Raw genomic sequence first — 19,801 nt, forward strand, 5'->3', positions numbered from 1 at the left:
AGTGTGTTTGACTTAGAGATAGGAAAAAGAAATTGATTTGCAAAAACAAACTAAAAGTCGCCTAAGGGGGTGGATAGGCGAAAACTGAAATTTACAACTTTAAACACACTACAAGCCGGGGTTAGCGTTAGAACAAATATCAAGTCCGGGAGAGAGGGGAAAACAAATCAACCAAGAAATAAAACGGATGAACACGGTGATTTGTTTTACCGAGGTTCGGTTCTAAAGAACCTAGTCCCCGTTGAGGTGGTCACAAAGACCGGGTCTCTTTCAACCCTTTCCCTCTCTCAAACGGTCACTTAGACCGAGTGAGGCTTCTTCCTTAATCTCACAGGTCACTTAGACCCCACAAGGACCACCACACAATTGGTGTCTCTTGCCTCGCTTACAAAGCTTGAGAGTAAGAAGTGAGAAATAAAAGAAAGCCAACCAAGCAAACAAGAGCAACAAAGAAACACAAATGATCCTCTCACAAGTCCTAATGCGCTAGAGTTGAATTGGGGACTTTGAGCGGATCGATCACTTGAATCGTGTCTTTTGAGTGGAGTATATTTCTCTTGTATTGAATTCAATGTGTTGAATGCTTGGATGGTTGGAGTGGAGGTGGTTGAGGGGTATTTATAGCCCTCAACCACCAAACAACCGTTGGGGGTGGCTGCTGTCGATGGGCGCACCGGACAGTCCGGTGTCGCACCGGATAGACACTGTTCACTGTCTAGTGCGCCTCTGGCGGCTGCTCTGACTTCTGCGCGCACTGTCCGCGCACTGTAGCGTTGTAGGCATCCGTTGCAGTCGACCGTTGCGCTGGTAGCCGTTGCTCCGCTTGGTGCACCGGACAGTCCGGTGAATTATAGCGGAGTGGCGCTGGAGAAACCCGAAGGTGAAGAGTTTGGACTTGTACGGTCCTGGTGCACTGGACACTGTCCGGTGCGCCAGACCAGGGCACACTTGGGTTTCTTTGCTCCTCTCTTTTTGAACCCTAACTTGGTCTTTTTTTATTGGTTTGTGTTGAACCTTTAGCACCTGTAGAATATATAATATAGAGCAAACTAGTTAGTCCAATTATTTGTGTTGGACATTTAACCACCAAAATTATTTATAGGAAAAGGTTAAACCCTATTTCTCTTTCACAAAGCAAGTGGTGGCAAGAGTGATCCATATATGACAAAATCCTATGTGAGGAAATTTGGTCTCAAATTTGCACTTATTAGTTGCTTTTTAATGTGTTGGCATAAACCACCAAAAATGGGGAGATTGAAAGGGAAATGTGCCCTTGGGACATTTCTATAATTGTTTTGGTGATTAGATGCCCAACACATTGCTTTGAGTTCATATGTGCTAACTAAGTGAGGAATGAAGATCAAAGAGAAAGGTATGTCTCTGGACTTATTCAATTGTTTTTGGTTACTATCATGTTTATCAAAGTGCTAGAGACATGACCAATAAAAGAGAAAAATGATGGAAGATAGAATGACTCAGGACAAAAAAAACAGCACCAGCCTGGCACACCGGACTGTCCGGTGCCCCAGGCTGGCTCGGCGCCAATTGGGCGCTCTCGAGAATTGGCGGGACGACGTGGCTAAAATTCACTGGACTGTCCCGTGGTGCACGGGACTATCCGGTGAGCCTTCTACGACCGCGCCCAAGTACATCGGCGACAAACTCGTCGCTCTCGGGAAAAGGAAAAGGCGTCGCGGCTAAAAATCACCGGACTGTCCGGTGAGTCAGAGCCGCCCGAGCCAACGGTCACCAGCGCAATCAGCGGGCGACGCGTGGCCCGCGCCAACGGTCAGTTGGGCACACCGGACTGTCCGGTGTGCACCGGACAGTGTCCAGTGTGCCATCAGATCCGAGGCCCAACGGTCGGCTGCACCCGATATGGAAGGAGATCACGCACCGGACTGCTACAGTAGATGTCCGGTGGTGCACCACTCAACAGAAGGCAAGAATTGCCTTCCAAGTTGATCTCCAACAACTCCTAGCTGCCTTGGGGCTATAAAAGGGACCTCTAGGCGCATGGAGCAGAACACCAAGCATTCACTAAGCATCCTAAGACTCCCAAACTCCGCCTTCACGCATTTGATTAATTGTGTTAGTGATTTGAGCTCCATTTGAGTTGTGAACTCCCCGTGCTGTGTTTTGAGCTCAAGTCTTGGCTTGTGTGTGTGTGCTGCGGATTGAAACTTGTGTGCGTTACTTTCCCTCCCTTACTCTTGTGTTTCTTGTGATCAAAACTTTGTAAGGGCGAGAGGCTCCAACTTCTGGAGATTCCTCACAAACGGGAAAAGATATCAAAAGGAAAAGACCGTGGTATTTAAGTCGATCATTGGATCACTTGAAAGGGGTTGAGTGCAACCCTCGTCCATTGGGACGCCACAACGTGGAAGTAGGCAAGTGTTACTTGGCCGAACCACGAGATAAAAATCGCGTGTCTCTTGTGTTGCCGTTCTATGATTGTTTTGTTCGCAAGAGCTCGCTTCATAACAACCTGGTTAAATCACACTAACTCTTTCATAATCAAGTTTGTGACTATTTAGTGTTTGATTTTACAGGATCACCTATTCACCTCCCCTCTAGGTGCTCTCACTCACGTACGAACCATGATATCATCGTGCAACAACCAAACGGACGTATATGATGAAAAAACCAGATGCACACACCGACCGAGCACATATAGGGGTTGTTTGGTTTGCTACTCTACTTGCCACAGTTTGCCACGTTGAGCATTTCCAAGAGACTAGTCAAATGGTTCGTTCAGCCAAATTTTAGCTACTTAACAGCAAAAAAACTCTCCAACAGACTAGCCATCTAACTCGCCAAGCTATTCGACTCTCTAAATTGACTCCCTCACTAGCTAAACTTGGCTATCCACTCTGACTAGCCAAACTAGACAGATAGTATGTTAGAGTGAGATGTTACATATATAGTGTAATCTTTATGGAAAGGTAAATAGAGAACCAAAAATAAAGAGTCCTTTGAAGATGTTATTAGACAAGTTTGGCTCAAGTATGTCTTACTACAGGAAAATTGTGAGTAACATCGATCTGGCTAAGAACGTCTGTGCCGATGTTCTTAAATAGGTGTGCTTGGTTTGTATTTAGAATTGTGGCAAGATTTTTTCTCTAGCTAGCTACATAGATATTACTCGTCAATAATTTATAAAAGTATGATACTATTTTTTTAGACGTGACTAACTGTGACATATAATTTAAACATATAGAGTGTGACAAAATATATGATAATTTTTGGTATTTTAGGTTTAGAACCAAACAGGCCTTAGACTATATTCAACGGTGCACCCTTGGCTCCCCCTCCCCTACCACTGTAGCCGTTTTAGGGGCTACAGTCCGCCCCTATCCCCTTCACCGGCTTCCTCCTCCTCCTCCTCTTCCCTCTCGATTCCTTCTCTCTCCCGCTAAATGGATGGGCACGCTACTGCGCCAGATTTCTCCCCAGCCGGTTCCTTCGGCCACGCGACCGCGCGCTCGGAAAACTCCACGGACAGCGAAGGAGGTGAACCAAGGACGACGTATCTGTCGCCGGAGAAGGTAAGCATCGATCCGCCGTGTCCTACGATTCGTTTGTCTTGCTCCAGGCGGCGAGCAGCAGTGGGGGTCGTCCTCGCGGATCCGCCTTCAAGCTTCGCGGATCCCACCCAAAATTAAAATCCTCTCGGAAATCAGAGACGCGAATCCCTCGCCCCAAGCCCCGAAACCTCCGAGTTCTCTCGCCAATTTGATCCGCCTCACCGTCGCCGCCCGTCCGCCGGTCGGCCTTGACTGCTCCGTCGCACGTGGCGGTTCGCAGCGCGGAATCTACCTTGTGCTGACAGATCCGGGGAAACCCTCGTTCCTGGTCGTTCCGGCTCGAATCTTCTGCGGACTGGCAATGTAAGCGTTCTCCATTGGAGGGCGACGATCTACGGGGCGGTTGTTGGCGGGGTTGCGGGAATGGAGCACGTGTTCGGAGGGAAGTTTAAGCCTGGGAAGAAGATCGGGAGCGGATCTTTCGGCGAGCTCTATCTAGGTTAGCATCTCGCCGGGTTCTTCATTGAATCTCTCACGCGTCTCTGCGGATTCCTACGCGCCGCTGTTTTGTTTTGCTCGTCGTTCCGCATTTGTTGCTGATGCGCTGACGTTTGTTTTTGGCTGCAGGCGTCAACATACAGAGCAGCGAACAATATCAGATTATTGCAAAAATGTGGTACATCTTTCTTCAGCTGGATGTCATCACTCACGAATGGGTTACCCATGCTAGATGGAGCCACTGCTGCCGTTCCACTTGAACAGAAGTTTTCAGCAAGTACAGGAGATGGATCTGCAGCACCTTCCCAGCCACTTCAAAACAACCGCAGCGTTCCTATGCAATTTTTTGGCTTCAATTTGCTCTTCCAGTCCCTGTATACTCGTAATGTTCTGCATGTAATTGCTTTAAAAAAGACTGGCATGGTCCCGAGCTATATTTTTAGCTGAGTAATAACAAGATTTTAAAACCTTTTCTTGGTTGTCCATGCGAATTGACCTGTGCATCCAGTTCTAATTCCAATCATGGTTCTGTTACCTTTCATTAGTGATAACTGTATAACAGTATCTATTTTTATAAAGAAAGTAACAAGGCATATTTTCAGAACATATGAAGAAAGCACTTGCAGAATGTTGATATCTTTTGGTCTATGATAAGAGAATTTAAAGTTTTACATTCTATTCTGTATATATGTCATGATCATGGATTGACTGAAGCAAAAAAAGAAGTGCTGAGAATGTTAGATTACCTTTTGAGACAGTATGATAAGAAAAGTCTTACTCTTGGTAGTTGAGTTAGTTGAGTTAGTTGATGATGAAAGTATAAAATATTGGTGTGGTGGGGTATAGAGGTTTGATATAGGGGGAACCGCTGTAGAGCGTGAAGATATAGGGGGAAAGAGAACACTGACGTGGCACGTGAGTGTGATATAGGGGGAGAAATTTAGGGAGAACCGCTGAACGCAGTCTTATATACAACAACGGGCCACGACGCCAGGCCTTTTCTAGGTTTGCATCTCGACCGGAGGCCGGAGCCGGACCCATACCCATCTGGCCACCGGCAGCCGCAACTCGGAAACGGAGCGAAGAAGCCAAGCCAAAAGCATATGCGCCTCGAAAAAAGCGAGGGAAAAAGCTACTACATTCTTTTTTTGAAGGCAAGCTACTACATTCCTCTTTCGATTCTTCTCCAGTTCTCCCTGTCACGTGACTAGGGCTAGGCTAGGCTAGCCAAGCAGAGGAGAGGGGAGGGCAGAATTCCTTGCTTGCTCGGCGGGTGGTCGAATACGAATACTGCGGTTGCCCCGCCGCCCCGGCAACCGCAGCACATCTCACCCCATTCCTCCGTCAGTCTCCATTCTCTCCAATGGCGTATAAATCGCCGCTGCCGCCGACCGCCCTGCCCCCATCATCATCATCAGTAGCAGCATCACGTTCACGCGCGCGGCGATGGAGGCGGGGCCGTCGAGTTCGGCGGCGATGAGCGCGGCGAGGCGGAGGCGGGACGCGCTGGCGCAGACGCTGGCATCGCGGAGGCTGCCGGAGGGTATGGCGGAAGCTGGGGAGCTGGTGCCCGGAGCCCTCGCCCCCGAGGTCATGCCCTTCCTGCGCGCCGCCGACGAGATCGAGCCGTACAACCCGCGCGTCGCATTCCTATGTGAGTAGTCACGCGGTGCCCCGCCTCGCCTCCCTATATAGACCATTCTTGTCTCCAAGTGCAATGCCGTAGCTATAGGAGTTGGTTGGGGATTCTACCTAGTAAGAATGTTCTTTTCTCTATATAAAGACTAAACAATGCCACAAACCTTAATAACGTTACCAGTAGATGTGGCAAATATGTTCCTCTGCTTCCAAGTACTCTTTACACATCGTTGAGTTGAGATTTTGGGGCGTTAGCTTGCTGTTGATGGTAAGTGCTATCTAAACCTGATAGACACAAATACCCCGGGTTAATTCAACCCCTTCCCATACCAGAGGCTGCTTGGCAAATCATAAGCCTGGATTTCATTGAGGGGCTTCCCAGGTCTGCTCATGCTGACACTATCTTGGTGGTTGTGGACCTATTTTCTAAATATGCACACTTCTTGCCATTGCTGCATCCCTACACAGCCTTGAAAGTGGCTCAACTCCTTATGGATTCGGTATACAAGTTGCATGGGTTGCCTCAGTCGATAGTATCAGATCGAGATAAAGTCTTTACTAGTAAGTTTTGGCAAGAACTATTCAAGTTGACAAGCACAACACTTCGCATGAGCTCTTCCTATCATCCTCAAACGAACGGCCAAACCGAGCGTGTCAATCAATGCTTGGAAACCTTTCTGCGCAGTTTTGTGCACGCTTGTCCTACAAAATGGTCTCATTGGTTGTCTCTGGCAGAATATTGGAATAATACCAGTTTTCATTCATCATTGGGGCGATCCATTTGGGGTTAACGCTGACCGATGCAGCTCCTTCCTTAGACCTTCAGACTTGGCTTGACCAGTGTAAACTCATGGTTAAGCTGGTTCAACACCACCTTCAACGAGCACATCAGAAAATGAAATTCCAAGCAGATAAGAAGAGGACAGACTGAGAGTTCCAAGTTGGAGACATGGTTTACCTTAAACTACAACCATATGTCCAATCTTCAGTGGCCACTAGAGCTAATCACAAACTCAGCTTCAAGTACTTTGGGCCCTTTGCAATTATTGAACGCATCGGCAAGGTTGCATACAAATTGCAGCTGCCTTCTTCATCCACTGTTCATCCAGTTTTCCATGTGTCCCAACTCAAGCACTCAGGCTGTGCGCAGCGGTACACCCTAGCGATCCCCCTCCCCTTGCATGTCGGCTGTAGGGGGCACCCCACGGCTGCAGCGGTGTCCCCTACAGCGCCCCCTACGCGTTGGTCCCCTTCTCTCTCCCCCCAAATCTAGCGTGTCACTGTTCATCACCCTAAACACTGTGTTGTGGGTCCACGAGTAATTGTTAGTAGATAAAAAATTAATAGTTGATATAGAAAATGATATTTTATAGTTGTAGTGGGGTATAGGGGAGTATTTAGGGGGAACCGCTGCGGGAGATGGAAAAATAGAGAGAAAAATAGGGGCGAAAAGTGATATAGGGGGAAAAATTTAGGGGTAACGGTTGCGGATAGCCTCAGTGGGCTCCCAAAACGTTAGTTCAGCCTGACATGTCCATTCCTCTTCAGATACCAGAACAGGTGCTTGACCGACGTGTTATCACTTGAGGAGGCAAGTCCATACAACAGGTCCTCATTCACTGGTCGGCTACGGATGAAGCACTGTCGTCCTGGGAAGATGAAGCAGCTCTTCGTGCTCGTTTTCCAGCCGCGCCAGCTTGGGAACAAGTGGATTCTCAAGGGGAGGAGAATGTCAGAGACCTACCAGCGCCAGCACAAGATGGAAGGAGCGCGGGAGGAAAGGAGCCAAATGAAGGTGTTCAAATGGTGGGCCGTCGTATTCGCAGGCCTAATCTCTGAGTCAAAGGAGCAGAATAGATCGAGCAATGGGCCTTAGGCCATAACTATAGCAGCAATATAAAGCAAGGCGTGTAATCAGAAGTGGACAGGGAAAAACAACAAGAATAGAATCATTCTACTCCTTTACCTTTCTGTGTTCCTCCCTTTCTATTACCTTCTTCCTTTCCCTCGCCGAGACAAAATGGTACTCGACCAACACAACACTAAACCAACGTACCCTCGATTTGCACTTTTAATCCCAAGCAAGTTGTTGGATAGAGTTGAAACCCAACATGGGCCACAATTGAAAGGGAAAAGAAAGAGAAAACGAAAATAAAAATTTGTAAGAGTCAGTAATAATGATCTTGGGTTCCATCTCCATATGGATTTATGTTGGCTTGCCATGTCTATCACTACCTTTTAGGGAAAAGACATGGTGCCAGTTATGTTGAAACAACACAGGCAGGCTTTTTGTGGAATGTGCATTACTTACTCAACTCCCTGCAAAACGGTGTTATGTAATTGTTTACTTTAGAAAAACAGTAACTAGGTATACCGTGCGAATCCTGTGCAAGCTTTCTAAGTTAACTCAATCTATCTGATTGACATTGCATATCTAGTTGTATCATACACAACTTTGACATGTTCAATTTTTCTCTACTTCAAGGTTTTAGTTTGTCCTTTTAAAAACATGTATCTGTTATTGTCTCATCTATTTATTTTTTGAACAATTGTTTCATCTATTTATGTACCACATAGTAGAGTTTATTTTGATATGAAGTTGGATCTATCAAGGTCGCAAATATGCTTTCAAGAAAGTTCAAACACTGGACCCATCATCAACTCAACGAGGTGTTCGACAGTTCAAAACTTACATGTCAATTAAGCTGGACCAGGTAATCTGTTTTCTGTTGCTTTGATATCTTCCTATCCTCACACTAGCTAAGTATTCTTCACTTGTGCTTAGTTATGATTTATATTCCTTTCTACTTCAGTTGTATCTTACCATTAGAAATGGTGCGTGTTGCCAAACCATATTCATTATTGATTATTCCTTTGGCTTCTTATAGGAGCAAACTAATCACTCAGTGAGTTAGGTAGTGTTTGGTTGAAGAGCCAAGTAGAACGGAGCCGTTCTGTCCCAGTTTTGTTGTTGTTTGGTTACAAAGTAACTAGAACGGAATGACTCCAATTAGGGAATATTCTCCTCAGATCCGGAACCATCCCGCTCCAAAAAATCAACCGGACGGAGCCGCTCCGTTCCTAGCCCGCTCGCACAGTCACGCTCCATTCCGTTCACTCTGCAACCAAACAAAAAACAGAGCCTCTCCGTTCCAGATTACCAAACACAGAACAGAGCGGCTCCGTTCCTAGAATCAAGGATGGAACGGCTCTGTTCTACTTGGCTCCTCAACCAAACACTACCTTAGTGTTAGTGGTTCTTGTTTCCTAGTCATGATTCATGACACTGTTGCATTCTTGATTTACTTTGATAACAGATAAAGCAGATTATTCCTTGCAGGGTTGGCTAGCATTCTAAGCACACATTTGCATTTTGTGACTATGCCTGCCTTTAGGCTGAGCCAACTTATCTTGGTCCAGTTTTTCTTTTTTTCAAAATTTATTTACTTGCCACCTTTTCTTCAGTAGTGAATACTTGAGGTTAATCTCTGTCTGACAGGATGACACACAAGTTCTAGGCAATGATGCAAATGAGATTCAACAGTTTTATAAGAAGTACTGTGCTAGTATGAGTCATATTTCAAAAAAGAGAAACTTGTAAGGAATCTATAAACTTTATTAGAGTAAAAACATTACACCTGTTTGTTATTTCTCCTCTGTTGTACTGTTAATAAACATTTTTTAATATTGAACCAGTGAGGAGATGGCTAGATATTACCAAGTGGTGTATGCTCTTTATGAAGTGCTACAGGATGTAACAAATAAAAACATTGATGATCAGGTGATGTCTTGTAATTGTCTTGTTAGATATATGCTATTTTCCTATTTCTTTGGTCAACTTCACAATTTTCCACTCTAGGTGTTGCGGTGTGCAGACATGGTTGAGGAAAATGGTCGTCATTTCAAGAACTACAAGTACAACATTATTCCCCTCAATTTTCCTGGTTCTTCCGAGGAAATTATGGAACTTCCGGAGGTCTAGCACTCATCTTTTATAATACTATTTTACTTGTTTCTGAAAGGCTGAAGTAAGTTTGATTTTTGTTACCCTGTAAATGATGTAGATAAGAGGTGCCATTGATGCAATAAGTGACATAGATGGCCTTCCAATGCCAGACATGTCTTCTATCCAAAGGCATGAGGATAAATCTATCCAAGATCTAATTGAATATCTTTCACTAGCATTTGGATTTCAGGTAATTTCGTTTCTTATCCATCCATAATCTGGCATCGGTATGTTCAAGGGAGGTCTTCATTCTTACCCTGCATTTGTTTGCCAAAAATCATTATATTGGAACCGAATGGTGTGTTTATATGTCTTTTGTGCAGAAATCAAATGTAGAAAATCAAAGAGAAAATATGGTTTTGCTTCTCGCAAATATTAGTACAAGAACTGCTGCCCAGGAAGGGCATCCTTTGGTAAGCTCAATGCTACTTGGAAGACATTGTTTGAGACATTTTTTTATATTTCAAGTAATGTTTATGCAAAAGTCACTACACCTTTAAAGTGGGTGTTTGGTCGCGCGTCGTCCCCCTCCCCACGCGCCTAGCGAGTGTCGTCCGCTCCCCGCACGCGCCCGCGAAAAATCCAAAAATGGAGCGCACTCGCTGGGGTTCAAACAATGGTCGCAAGGAACGAGCGTTCGCCTCCTAACTACTGCAGCTCGTGTTGGTTTGTGCCATATAAGGATAGATATTGTAAATATCACATTTAAGCAATGTCTACCTATATGATATATAGAAACTGTAGTGATGCACAACAACTAACTAGTAATGTTTTTGCACTGGTGAACTACACATTTTGATATAAACAAATATGATACTGATCTAGCATGTTATTTTCAGGTTGATACAGTGAATGAATTGTGGAAAAAAATATTTGGAAATTATAAGTCATGGTGTTGCTATTTGCATATTACTTCAAGTATCATGTAAGTGGTGTAGTAGTTTGAGAAATCTTTATCATGTAATTGTCCTACAGTTTTCAAGTTTCCTTTTGTAGCCTCTCTTTTTTTCTCGAACAGCGCAGGAGAACTGCGGGTCATTTCATTTAAGGAAGAAAGAGGTACAAGGGTCAAAAGTGACCCGAAACACAAACACCCCCCCCCACACGCCTCCCCTTAAATACAACCATCGCGCCACATCAATGAAGAAAGGCGACCACAACCTATACAACCTACAGAGCTAACTAAGTTCCAGTAGGAACCGACCCAAAAACAAGTTCCTGGAGCTTGGCAGCTCCCGCCAAGCACCAAAGCCCACCCTCCACATTAACAGCTTTTAGCACTTCCTCAACACATGGTCTTGAATTGTCAAAGACACACCTGTTGCGGTGTTTCCGAATCTCCCCAAGCCACCAACGTAATTAGAGAATTGAGGCCTCTACGAAGCCCCTTGGGAACAACAGCAACGGTTCTCTTCCACCAACCTGAGAATCGAGACACTGAGGGCTGAGGAGCCAACTGCAGCAGCCCCAACTGTTGAAGGATCAGGGCCCAAATTTGGCGAGCAAAAACACACCCAACCAACAAGTGATGCACCGTCTCATTCATCTGGTCACAAAATGGACAAGACACTGGCTGGGGCAGGTTCCTCAGCTCAAGACGATCAGTGATCCAAACCCGATTATGGTACACCAACCATATAAAGAACTTACAACGCGACGGGGCCCAGGTTTTCCAGATTCTCTTCCAAGGGCCAAACTTGGTAGAGCCCACGAAGAAGGCCTCATACGCAGACTTGCTGCTATAACAGCCATCTTGTGTCAACTTCCACCTGAACTGATCAGGAACATCAGATTGCAGCACGACCTCCTCAACAAAATCCCAGACCTGGAGGTACTCAATTAAAACCTGAACAATAAGAGCACCCTTGATATCACGAACCCAACTCCGCCCAAGCAAGGCCTGAGCCACAGTCTTTCGCTTAGCAGTTCGCATAGGGACAACTCTGGAAAGATTGGGCGCCATCTCAGCCATAGTAAGCCCATCCAACCAACGGTCAGACCAGAAAATAATTTTCTCACCATTCCCAACCACGGCATTCACAGCCATATCGAAGAGGGCCCGAGCTTTATAAGGAATAGAAATTGAGAGACCAGCCCACGGCCTCTCCACATCAGTCTTCTGAGCCCAAAGCCATCTAATTCTCAGGGCCCAACCTAGAAGCTCAAGATTATGGATTCCAAGGCCGCCATACTGAAGAGGTCTCTGGACCTTTTCCCAAGCTACCAAGCAGTTACCTCCATTAGCTTGTTGATGTCCCATCCACAAGAACCCCCACCGCTTTTTATCAATAGCCTTGATGAACCATTTCGGGAGATCCAAAGCTATAAGCAAATAAATAGGAACAACAGTGAGAACCACTTTCACTAGCACAAGACGCTCAACCCTATTCATCAAAGAAGCTTTCCACCCAGGAAGGTAATCTGCCACCTTATCCACAAAGGCCAGCAACACCTCTGTAGAAGGCTTACAGATTGTGAGAGGAAGTCCCAAATAAGTGCAAGGAAAAGCTTTAACTGAACAAGAGAGAGTTTCCACAGTAAGAGCCAGCTCATCATCGGAACAATGAATAGGGGAGACCGAGCTTTTAGCCAGGTTGGTCCGGAGGCCTGAGGCGTGACCAAATAAATCAAGGATGCGTCTGACCGCAATCAGATCCAGAATGTGAGGCCTCAAGAAAACCACAACATCATCAGCATAGAAGGAAACATGATGCCTGACCTGCTGAACAACAATAGGTTGTAGCAAACCCAACGAAGTGGCATAATTGATTAAAGAATTCAGAGTATCCATGACTAGGATAAAGAGCATTGGAGAAAGAGGATCTCCCTGCCCGAGACCGCGACGATGAATAATGATGTCTCCAGGCTCTCCATTGACTAAAATCTGAGTGGATGAAGTAGACAGTAATAAACAAAGGAGATCCCGCCAACGCTGACCAAATCCCATTTTACTTAAAACCTCCAAAAGGAACGACCAAGAAATAGAGTCAAAAGCCTTGGAGATGTCCAACTTAAGAAGGATATGTGGTTCTTTCTTCCTGTGCAGCGACTTCACAATTTGTTGGACAAGCATAAAGTTATCATGAATCCTCCTCCCCCTCACAAAGGCACTCTGGTTCACAGAAACCAGTGAGGGAAGCAAAGGGGTCAGTCGAGTAGCCATGAGCTTAGCTACCAATTTGGCAAAACTATGAATCAAACTTATAGGCCGGAAATCCTTAACCTCAACAGCATCCATCTTCTTAGGCACTAAGGAGATATAAGCCGTGTTAAGCAGGCGAAATTTGAAAACATGGCCACGCTGGATGACATCCAAAGCCATCAACACATCACCTTTAATAATATTCCAACAGGATTTATAAAATAGACCTGTGAAACCATCCGGCCCCGGGGCCTTATCCGGAGGCAAATCTTTTACAACAGCCCACATCTCCTCCTCAATAAACGGAGCATCTAATGCAGATAAATCATGATTGTGGATGGCCAACTCATCCAAGTCAAGAGTGTAGCTCCTCTCCTCAGCCTTACCCAAAATGTTCTCATAGAAATCAAAAACAGCCTTCTGTTTATCTTCTTGTGAGGTGACCACCTGATCACCAACGTGCAGCTTAGGAATGAAGTTCTTCTTTTTCCTGTATTTAGCCTGCTGATGAAAAAAGGAGGTGTTGGCATCACCCTCCTGAATATACAAAATCCGAGAACGCAGCCGGGCGATGGTTCTCACCAGAGAGGCCAAACCAAGACAATGAAGCTTCAACTTCCGTCTCAGCCACTCCTCATCATCAGCAAGAGCCCTTTCATCTCTTTCAATTTCCCAACGATGGAGAAGCTCTTTAGCAATTTCTAATTGTGATATGATGCTCCCAACTTTCCTCTGGCCCCACTTTTGCAGGCTCCTGCTGAGCCGCTGCAGCTTCATGAACATACGCTCAATGACACAGTTAGATTGCACCGGAGCCTCCCAACTTTGCTTAACTGCATCAAACAAACCATGAACCTTCAACTAGAAGCTCTCAAAATGGAATCTGCGCTTACCCTTGTTGGCCACATTCAAACCAAGCAGGAGCGTACAATGATCAGAGACCCCAGCCGCCATACTTTGCAAGACTGCATCAGGAAAAATGCCATTCCAGCCATCACAACAGAAGGCACGGTCCAACCTCACCAGAGTAGGAGATCGCCTTTCATTGGACCAAGTATATTTCCGACCCAACAACGGAATTTCCAATAGATCATTATCATCCAAAAAACGTCGGAATCTCCCCATCATAGCCCTATCCAGATTGGCATTCTTCTTGTCAGCGGCTTGGTAAATTAAGTTAAAATCACCTGCCACAAGCCAGGGCCCATTGCAAAGAGCCCTAATATTTCTAAGCTCCTGCAGGAACAACACTTTTTCATCATCACCTTGAGGACCATAGACTCCAGTTAGCCACCAATTACGACCTTCCTGCTCAGCGAAAAGAACAGAAACTGAGAAATTATCAACCCTTGAAGCGACGGCCTGACAAGAACCCCCCTTCCAAGCAACCAGAACTCCACCTCTAGTGCCAACAACAGGTAAAGCAACAAAGTTATCATAGACAGTCCCAAAAACTGAAAGGAGCACCTGCTGGGTCAAAATAGCGACCTTCGTCTCTTGCAAACAATAATATCAACATTACTAGAGAGGATGACATCCCTGACAGCATTACGACGATCAATTTTATTAAGGCCACGCACGTTCCAAATAAGAATAGCAGAGGGATTCATGAGGACACAAGAAGTAGAACGACCAAATCCGACAAAACAGATCTTACAGAATTGTAAGGACCTCTGCAGTCCTCACCTGCTCTCCATCTCCAACCTCCCAGCCAAAAATGGCAGCCATAGCACACACGAGAATCAGAAGGCGAAGGCATGAACAGCTTACAAAATTCATCTTGAGCACTAGGAGAGAAAATCTCCTTCTCTTCATAGCCAAGATGGCACATCACCCTTTTCTGAGCAGCAGAGAGCACCGGCCCTGGAGAACAAGGCGCAGCACCAGCAACACGCCGGCTGCAGCGAGGTAGAGAGTGAGGCGGTGGAGCCTTCCTTCTACGCCTCTGAATCACGGGCTGAGGAAGGAGAGCGTCCACCGGCTTGCGGACCCGGTCCAATCCCAACAGAGGCGAATCCGCCCCTGGAACAACCCTAGCACCGTCAGGGACAAGGGGCGGCGGGGCCCCAGGACGGCTCCTCCGCCGAGAGTAGACACGCAGGGCCAGCGAAGTGGGGACCTCAGCTGGCCGGGCAGGAAGCAAGGCTGGCTCTGGGAGAGCAGACCGAGCTGGCAGGGCAGGCGTCGAGACCGGCTCCGGGAGAGTAGGCACCTCCACCACCGCGTGCGTCGGCGAAGAGGAAGCCCCAGCCAGCCGGGCCATAGCCCATAGGCGATACCGAGGACGGGAGAGCAGGCTCCTCCACCTCAGGCGGTATGCGCCAACAGCCGCAGGGGTAGGTGGCAAGGAGGAAGGCAACTTTGCAGAGCCGGCCACCAAGGTGTGACGAGGAGAGCACGACGAGGCTGGTAATGGGGATCCACCCGTTGCCAAGCCGACAGGGAGTCCGGCAGGAGGACACAGTTCTGTCAGCAGGCCGGGGGAACACCCATCCGTAGCCTCACCCTGGCCCATACCCGAAAACATGTCCAGCCCAACCGGCCCATGCTCAGCCACACCAACTGGGCCAAGATCAGGGGACCCCGAAGCAAGCATCACAACAATAGGGTGCTACATGGGAACAGACGTGCCGCCCCCAATCAAAGCATTAGGAGCAACACATGCAGATGCCGCCGCCATCTCTTCAGAAGCCGAAACAGCCGGGCAACAATTACTAATCAGGGCACAAACCAAAGCACCCTCCTAAGCTCCCACGCCCCGGAAGGACGAGCATGCGGGCGCATCAACCAAAGCGGGACCACGTTGAACCATCACAGGAACGGGAGACTCCCCGGAACCCGCGACCTCCGCCTCGACTCCACCAGACAACAACGCCGAGCACGCCGGCAGGGAAGAGGAACCAGCCCGGCCCGGGCCCGGTTCCCGAAGCGTTCCACCCACGCCGGAAGTCGTACCCGCCAGCGGATCAGACTGTCGACTGCGAAGGAGAGCGGGGCCGACGCCGACGACCCCTGGAGGAGTCACCACCATCGTCCTCATCCCTGCCATCAGACACGGGAGGACTAGGCGCAGCAGGAGCGTGAACCTCCGAGAACCGCAACTCAACTGGATAGGATAACACCCGTTTCACAGGAGGGACTTCAACGATGGCCGACGGCGGCTCAACTACCCAGAGTTCCCTGGAAGAAGGAAGCTTGGACAGATCGGAACACCAAGCCAAGCATCTGAAACTTGACAGATCCAACAACCCCAGCGTATCAGGATGCACTTGCGGAACACCAAGCCAAGCATCTGAAACTTGACAGATCCAACAACCCCAGCGTATCAGGATGCACTTGCTGTATCCAGGCATAAGGGCACAATAGGCGATCAACAGTAGACGTCTCCCACACATGGGCAGGGATGCCACGAAGCTCCACATCAATCAAGGACGACAACACACGACCATGAGCTCCGGCCAAACGATTCCAACGTTTGCACAGAAGACTGAGACCGCCTCCAGAAGAACTGACCGGCTGCCGAAGGCCAATCAACCGCTCAACCAGAACCAGGTCCGGAAGAACCAACAAGAAGCTCGACGGAGAGGCCCGACGGAGAACCAGAGAGCTGGCGGCAACATCGATCCTGGCAGCAAGCACCGCCGCCACCTCGCCAGCAGAGACCAGGGGCTCATCACTGATAACATAAACCATGACTGCATTAGCGAGATCCTCCTCGCCACTAGCCACTTGATCGCTCCAGTCAATGATACAAGGAGGAGGCACATCTCCACGAGCAGGCTCCAGGGCAGGCTCTGGTTGCTGAACCACCACCATAGCAGGGTCGGACTGACCATCACCATGGCCCCCCCGATACCGCGGACGCCAGCGACGACGAGACGGGCCCTCCATGCCGCCGCGATCCATGGCAGAGAGCCCCCCATCGCCCTGCGTCGCACCAGCACTACCTGCCATATCCGCCGGAGAAGACCGTCGCGGAAGGGCAGCACTAGAGACAGACACAGTTGGAGAAATACGCCGCCACATATCCGCCGGAGAAGACCGTCGCGGATGGGCAGCACTAGAGACAGCCACCGCCGGAGAGATACGCTGCCACACAGAAATGCGAGCCGGAGCGGTACTGGCAGCAGGGCTCACGCTGAAGGCCGCCTGCGGGCACACCGAAGAACGATGGCCAAGGGACTTGCAGCGGAAGCAGCGAGTCCGCGAGCGACAGAGAGCAGCAGTGTGCGACGGCGAAAGGCAGTTGAAACACTTGCCGACGAGGTCCGCCGGGACGGCACGGCGAGGAGGACGAGCCGCACGGAGACGGCGGCACCTGGAGCCGTGGGATTCCGCCCTCTGCCAGCCGCCCGGAGCCGGACGCGCGGAACAGGGCGAGTAGACCGTGCGACCACCCCTCGGACGATCCCGCCGGACGAGCGTAATCCGGGGGGAAACCCGGGGACAGGCCGGCGAGGGGCAAGCAACACCAGCAGGAGCCGCCGAAGACGAAGCGTCAGTGCCACGGCCAACAGCGCCCGACCGCCCACCACAGAAACCGCCGCGCAGGACGCGTCAGAGGAGGAAAGAACAACATCGCGGAAGGAACGATGGACGCCGCCAGAATCGGAGGAGTCCGGGCTCTCCGCACACCAGCGCTCCAGCTTGGAACGCCCACACGAAACAAGCCGCGCGACGGGGGAGGGACCAACGAGGCAGAAGGGGTGGCCGCCGCGCCCGGGGTGAGCAACGGCGGGAGGCTAGGGGTGGCCGCCGGGATCGTAGTGAACCGCGGCAGGGGGGCTAGGGGAAGGCGGGACGTCGCGCGGGGAAGGCGAGACGTGACGCGAGGCCATCGAGCTCTCTGATCGAGGGTTTCCTTGTAGCCTCTCCTCATTTCCTCCATTAGCATTTCTTCTTTTTTTGAAAGAAACCATTAACATTTCATACCTCAATTGTTCTTAAGAGCACATACATGCCATTTTAATTTCTGCTATTTTATTTTGTGTTGTAGAATCAGTCATGATATTACAGAACATAAGAAGCAACAGCTGAAGCTTCTTCACATTGGCTTGTATCTTCTTATCTGGGGTGAGGCTTCTAATGTTCGGTTTATGCCTGAATGCTTGTGCTACATATTCCACCATGTAAGTATCTCTCATTTAAGAAACAACATTTTGAGCTTCCTTCTGATTTACTCAGATAAACTTTTGGGCTTTAATTATTTCTCTAGAATGGCTTATCTGTTGCCTTTCCATAGAAAAAAGAACATTGTTGACATATTCTGTTTAAACATGATAGTTTTCAAGATGTTTGTGTTGGACTAGCATAGTGCAGTTGCTGGTTGGACTGGTATGGTGTAGCTGCTGTTTTGCTGATGCACCATGTTAGTTGTGAGGAGGGAGTCTGGTCTTGGGCTGCTGTAAGCTGCAGCTGACTGGTGCCTTCACCTGTTATATAGCTGATGAAAGGGAGGACAGATAACAACCCTAGTGCTTTTTACAACCTAAGAAAAAGATTTGACTTGATTCAAACTTGCAGCCTAAGGTAGAGACCTTGACCTCTTGACTTGACTTAATAACAGAAGACTAACATCAGCGAGGACTACTCTAACAATTTGAAATCTCCAAAGTCTGACTCACTCATTTGCTCCAACAAATATATGGCCAGTTTCTTGATGTTTAGTTCTTACAGGATGAGCTTCAATGTTTCATCAAAATCTATCACTTTTTATAAGGCATTAATATGTGATTTGATCATCAGAGGCGACATAATCCACTGAAGAAAAACTTGTGTTAAATGATAGGTTGAGATCCTTAATACTTATTAGTACTCTTCCAGACCCTAATAGCTCAACACAAATCACATTGGTCCTTATGCTATGTATGAATATCAATTGTAAAATGTTGAATTTGTTAATAGACAATCATACGGTTCAGAACAATATGGATATATGAGCCTCAGTTGAATCCATCCCATTGGTACTGAATATGAGTTACTACACCAAACCACAATTCCTAACACTAGAGATGGAAAAAAGATGGATTAAAGCTCTTGTAACTATGGGAAACTTGGCATTCACTCAAGATCCAGTTGTAAGCATGATTCGCTGAATATCCATTGTAAGAAATAAATTTATCAATAGCCAATCATGAACTATACTACCTATTCAACGAGGCTGTCATTGTGCAACATAAAGTTGAATTGTAATATGTGTGTAGTTGCAGATTTGTTGAGTTTCTTGTATATATATACTAATATAAAACTTTGACAGCCATGCAATTTTAATTTATGTGACAGATGGCAAAACAGTTGCATGACATGGTTGATGAAAACAATTTTCAACCACCACAAGCACCTGTGGAAGAGGGATCATTTCTGAAAAATGTCATTGAACCTATCTTTAAGGTTCTGCAAAAAGTGAGTGCATAAAGTTCAAAGAGCAATCCACATTAATATTCTAGATGTATTGTGCTTAAAAAGTTATTATTCTTCATTCATCCTGAAGGAAGCACAAAAAAGTAGAGGGGGTACAGCAGGCCACTCGGCTTGGAGAAATTATGATGACCTGAATGAACTATTTTGGTAACTTCTCTGCCAAACTATTGCAAAACTAGGCTATTAGTGTGTATGTGTTTTTCCACAATGACATTTTTGTTTGTCCTCTTGGATTGTAATACTCACTCTATACCAAAAAAGAATGTAAATCTCGTTTGCCGAGTAGTCAAAGATTCTTAATTTTGACCAAATATATATGTTAATTGTACTAGTTACTTGCCCATACATTGCTACGGTTTATATATATATCTTACAGGTAGATTTGGATTAAATATGGTATTTATTCAAACATGATTATATTTTTATTTTCAAATACTTAGTATATATATTTATATTATCGCCACAACCCCTTTTTTTTTGCAAATTTCCTCGCTGGCTGCTACCCTCGCGCGCAGGCGTTTAAAATGAGCAGGACGGAAGAGCAGAGCACACGAGGGAAAAGGCATTCGC

The 19,801-nt window shown here is 47.3% G+C and overlaps 1 protein-coding gene and 1 pseudogene across 5 annotated transcripts in view; both read left to right on the forward strand.

Annotated features, from left to right (window-relative positions):
- The first annotated feature begins 3,382 nt into the window (after window positions 1-3,382).
- Window positions 3,383-4,497, forward strand: LOC100191744 (uncharacterized; annotated as a pseudogene). Of its 2 annotated transcripts, none has more exons than NR_168462.1 (2): window positions 3,383-4,026; window positions 4,155-4,497. The product of NR_168462.1 is annotated as an uncharacterized protein, transcript variant 1 (transcript). The 2 variants fall into 2 exon arrangements; NR_174188.1 differs by having other exon boundaries at window positions 3,383-3,548; window positions 4,155-4,496.
- A 420-nt stretch (window positions 4,498-4,917) lies between these two features.
- Window positions 4,918-19,801, forward strand: part of LOC103651639 (callose synthase 7) — a 58,329-nt gene continuing 43,445 nt past the window's right edge. The window contains exons 1-11 of one of the 3 annotated variants that reach the window (XM_020550613.3): window positions 4,918-5,179; window positions 8,277-8,377; window positions 9,163-9,260; window positions 9,360-9,444; window positions 9,523-9,639; window positions 9,728-9,859; window positions 9,993-10,082; window positions 10,509-10,594; window positions 17,808-17,940; window positions 19,094-19,213; window positions 19,302-19,378. In XM_020550613.3, coding sequence (XP_020406202.1) covers window positions 8,357-8,377; window positions 9,163-9,260; window positions 9,360-9,444; window positions 9,523-9,639; window positions 9,728-9,859; window positions 9,993-10,082; window positions 10,509-10,594; window positions 17,808-17,940; window positions 19,094-19,213; window positions 19,302-19,378 — 959 coding nt within the window. In that variant the 5' untranslated portion in view covers window positions 4,918-5,179; window positions 8,277-8,356. Of the gene's footprint in view, window positions 5,680-8,276; window positions 8,378-9,162; window positions 9,261-9,359; window positions 9,445-9,522; window positions 9,640-9,727; window positions 9,860-9,992; window positions 10,083-10,508; window positions 10,595-17,807; window positions 17,941-19,093; window positions 19,214-19,301; window positions 19,379-19,801 lie in introns of all 3 variants that reach the window. The other 2 variants (XM_008677315.4, XM_020550612.2) reach the window with 2 other exon arrangements.

Source organism: Zea mays, chromosome 3 (genome assembly GCF_902167145.1).
Source record: "Zea mays cultivar B73 chromosome 3, Zm-B73-REFERENCE-NAM-5.0, whole genome shotgun sequence".
Classification (NCBI taxonomy): domain Eukaryota; kingdom Viridiplantae; phylum Streptophyta; class Magnoliopsida; order Poales; family Poaceae; genus Zea; species Zea mays.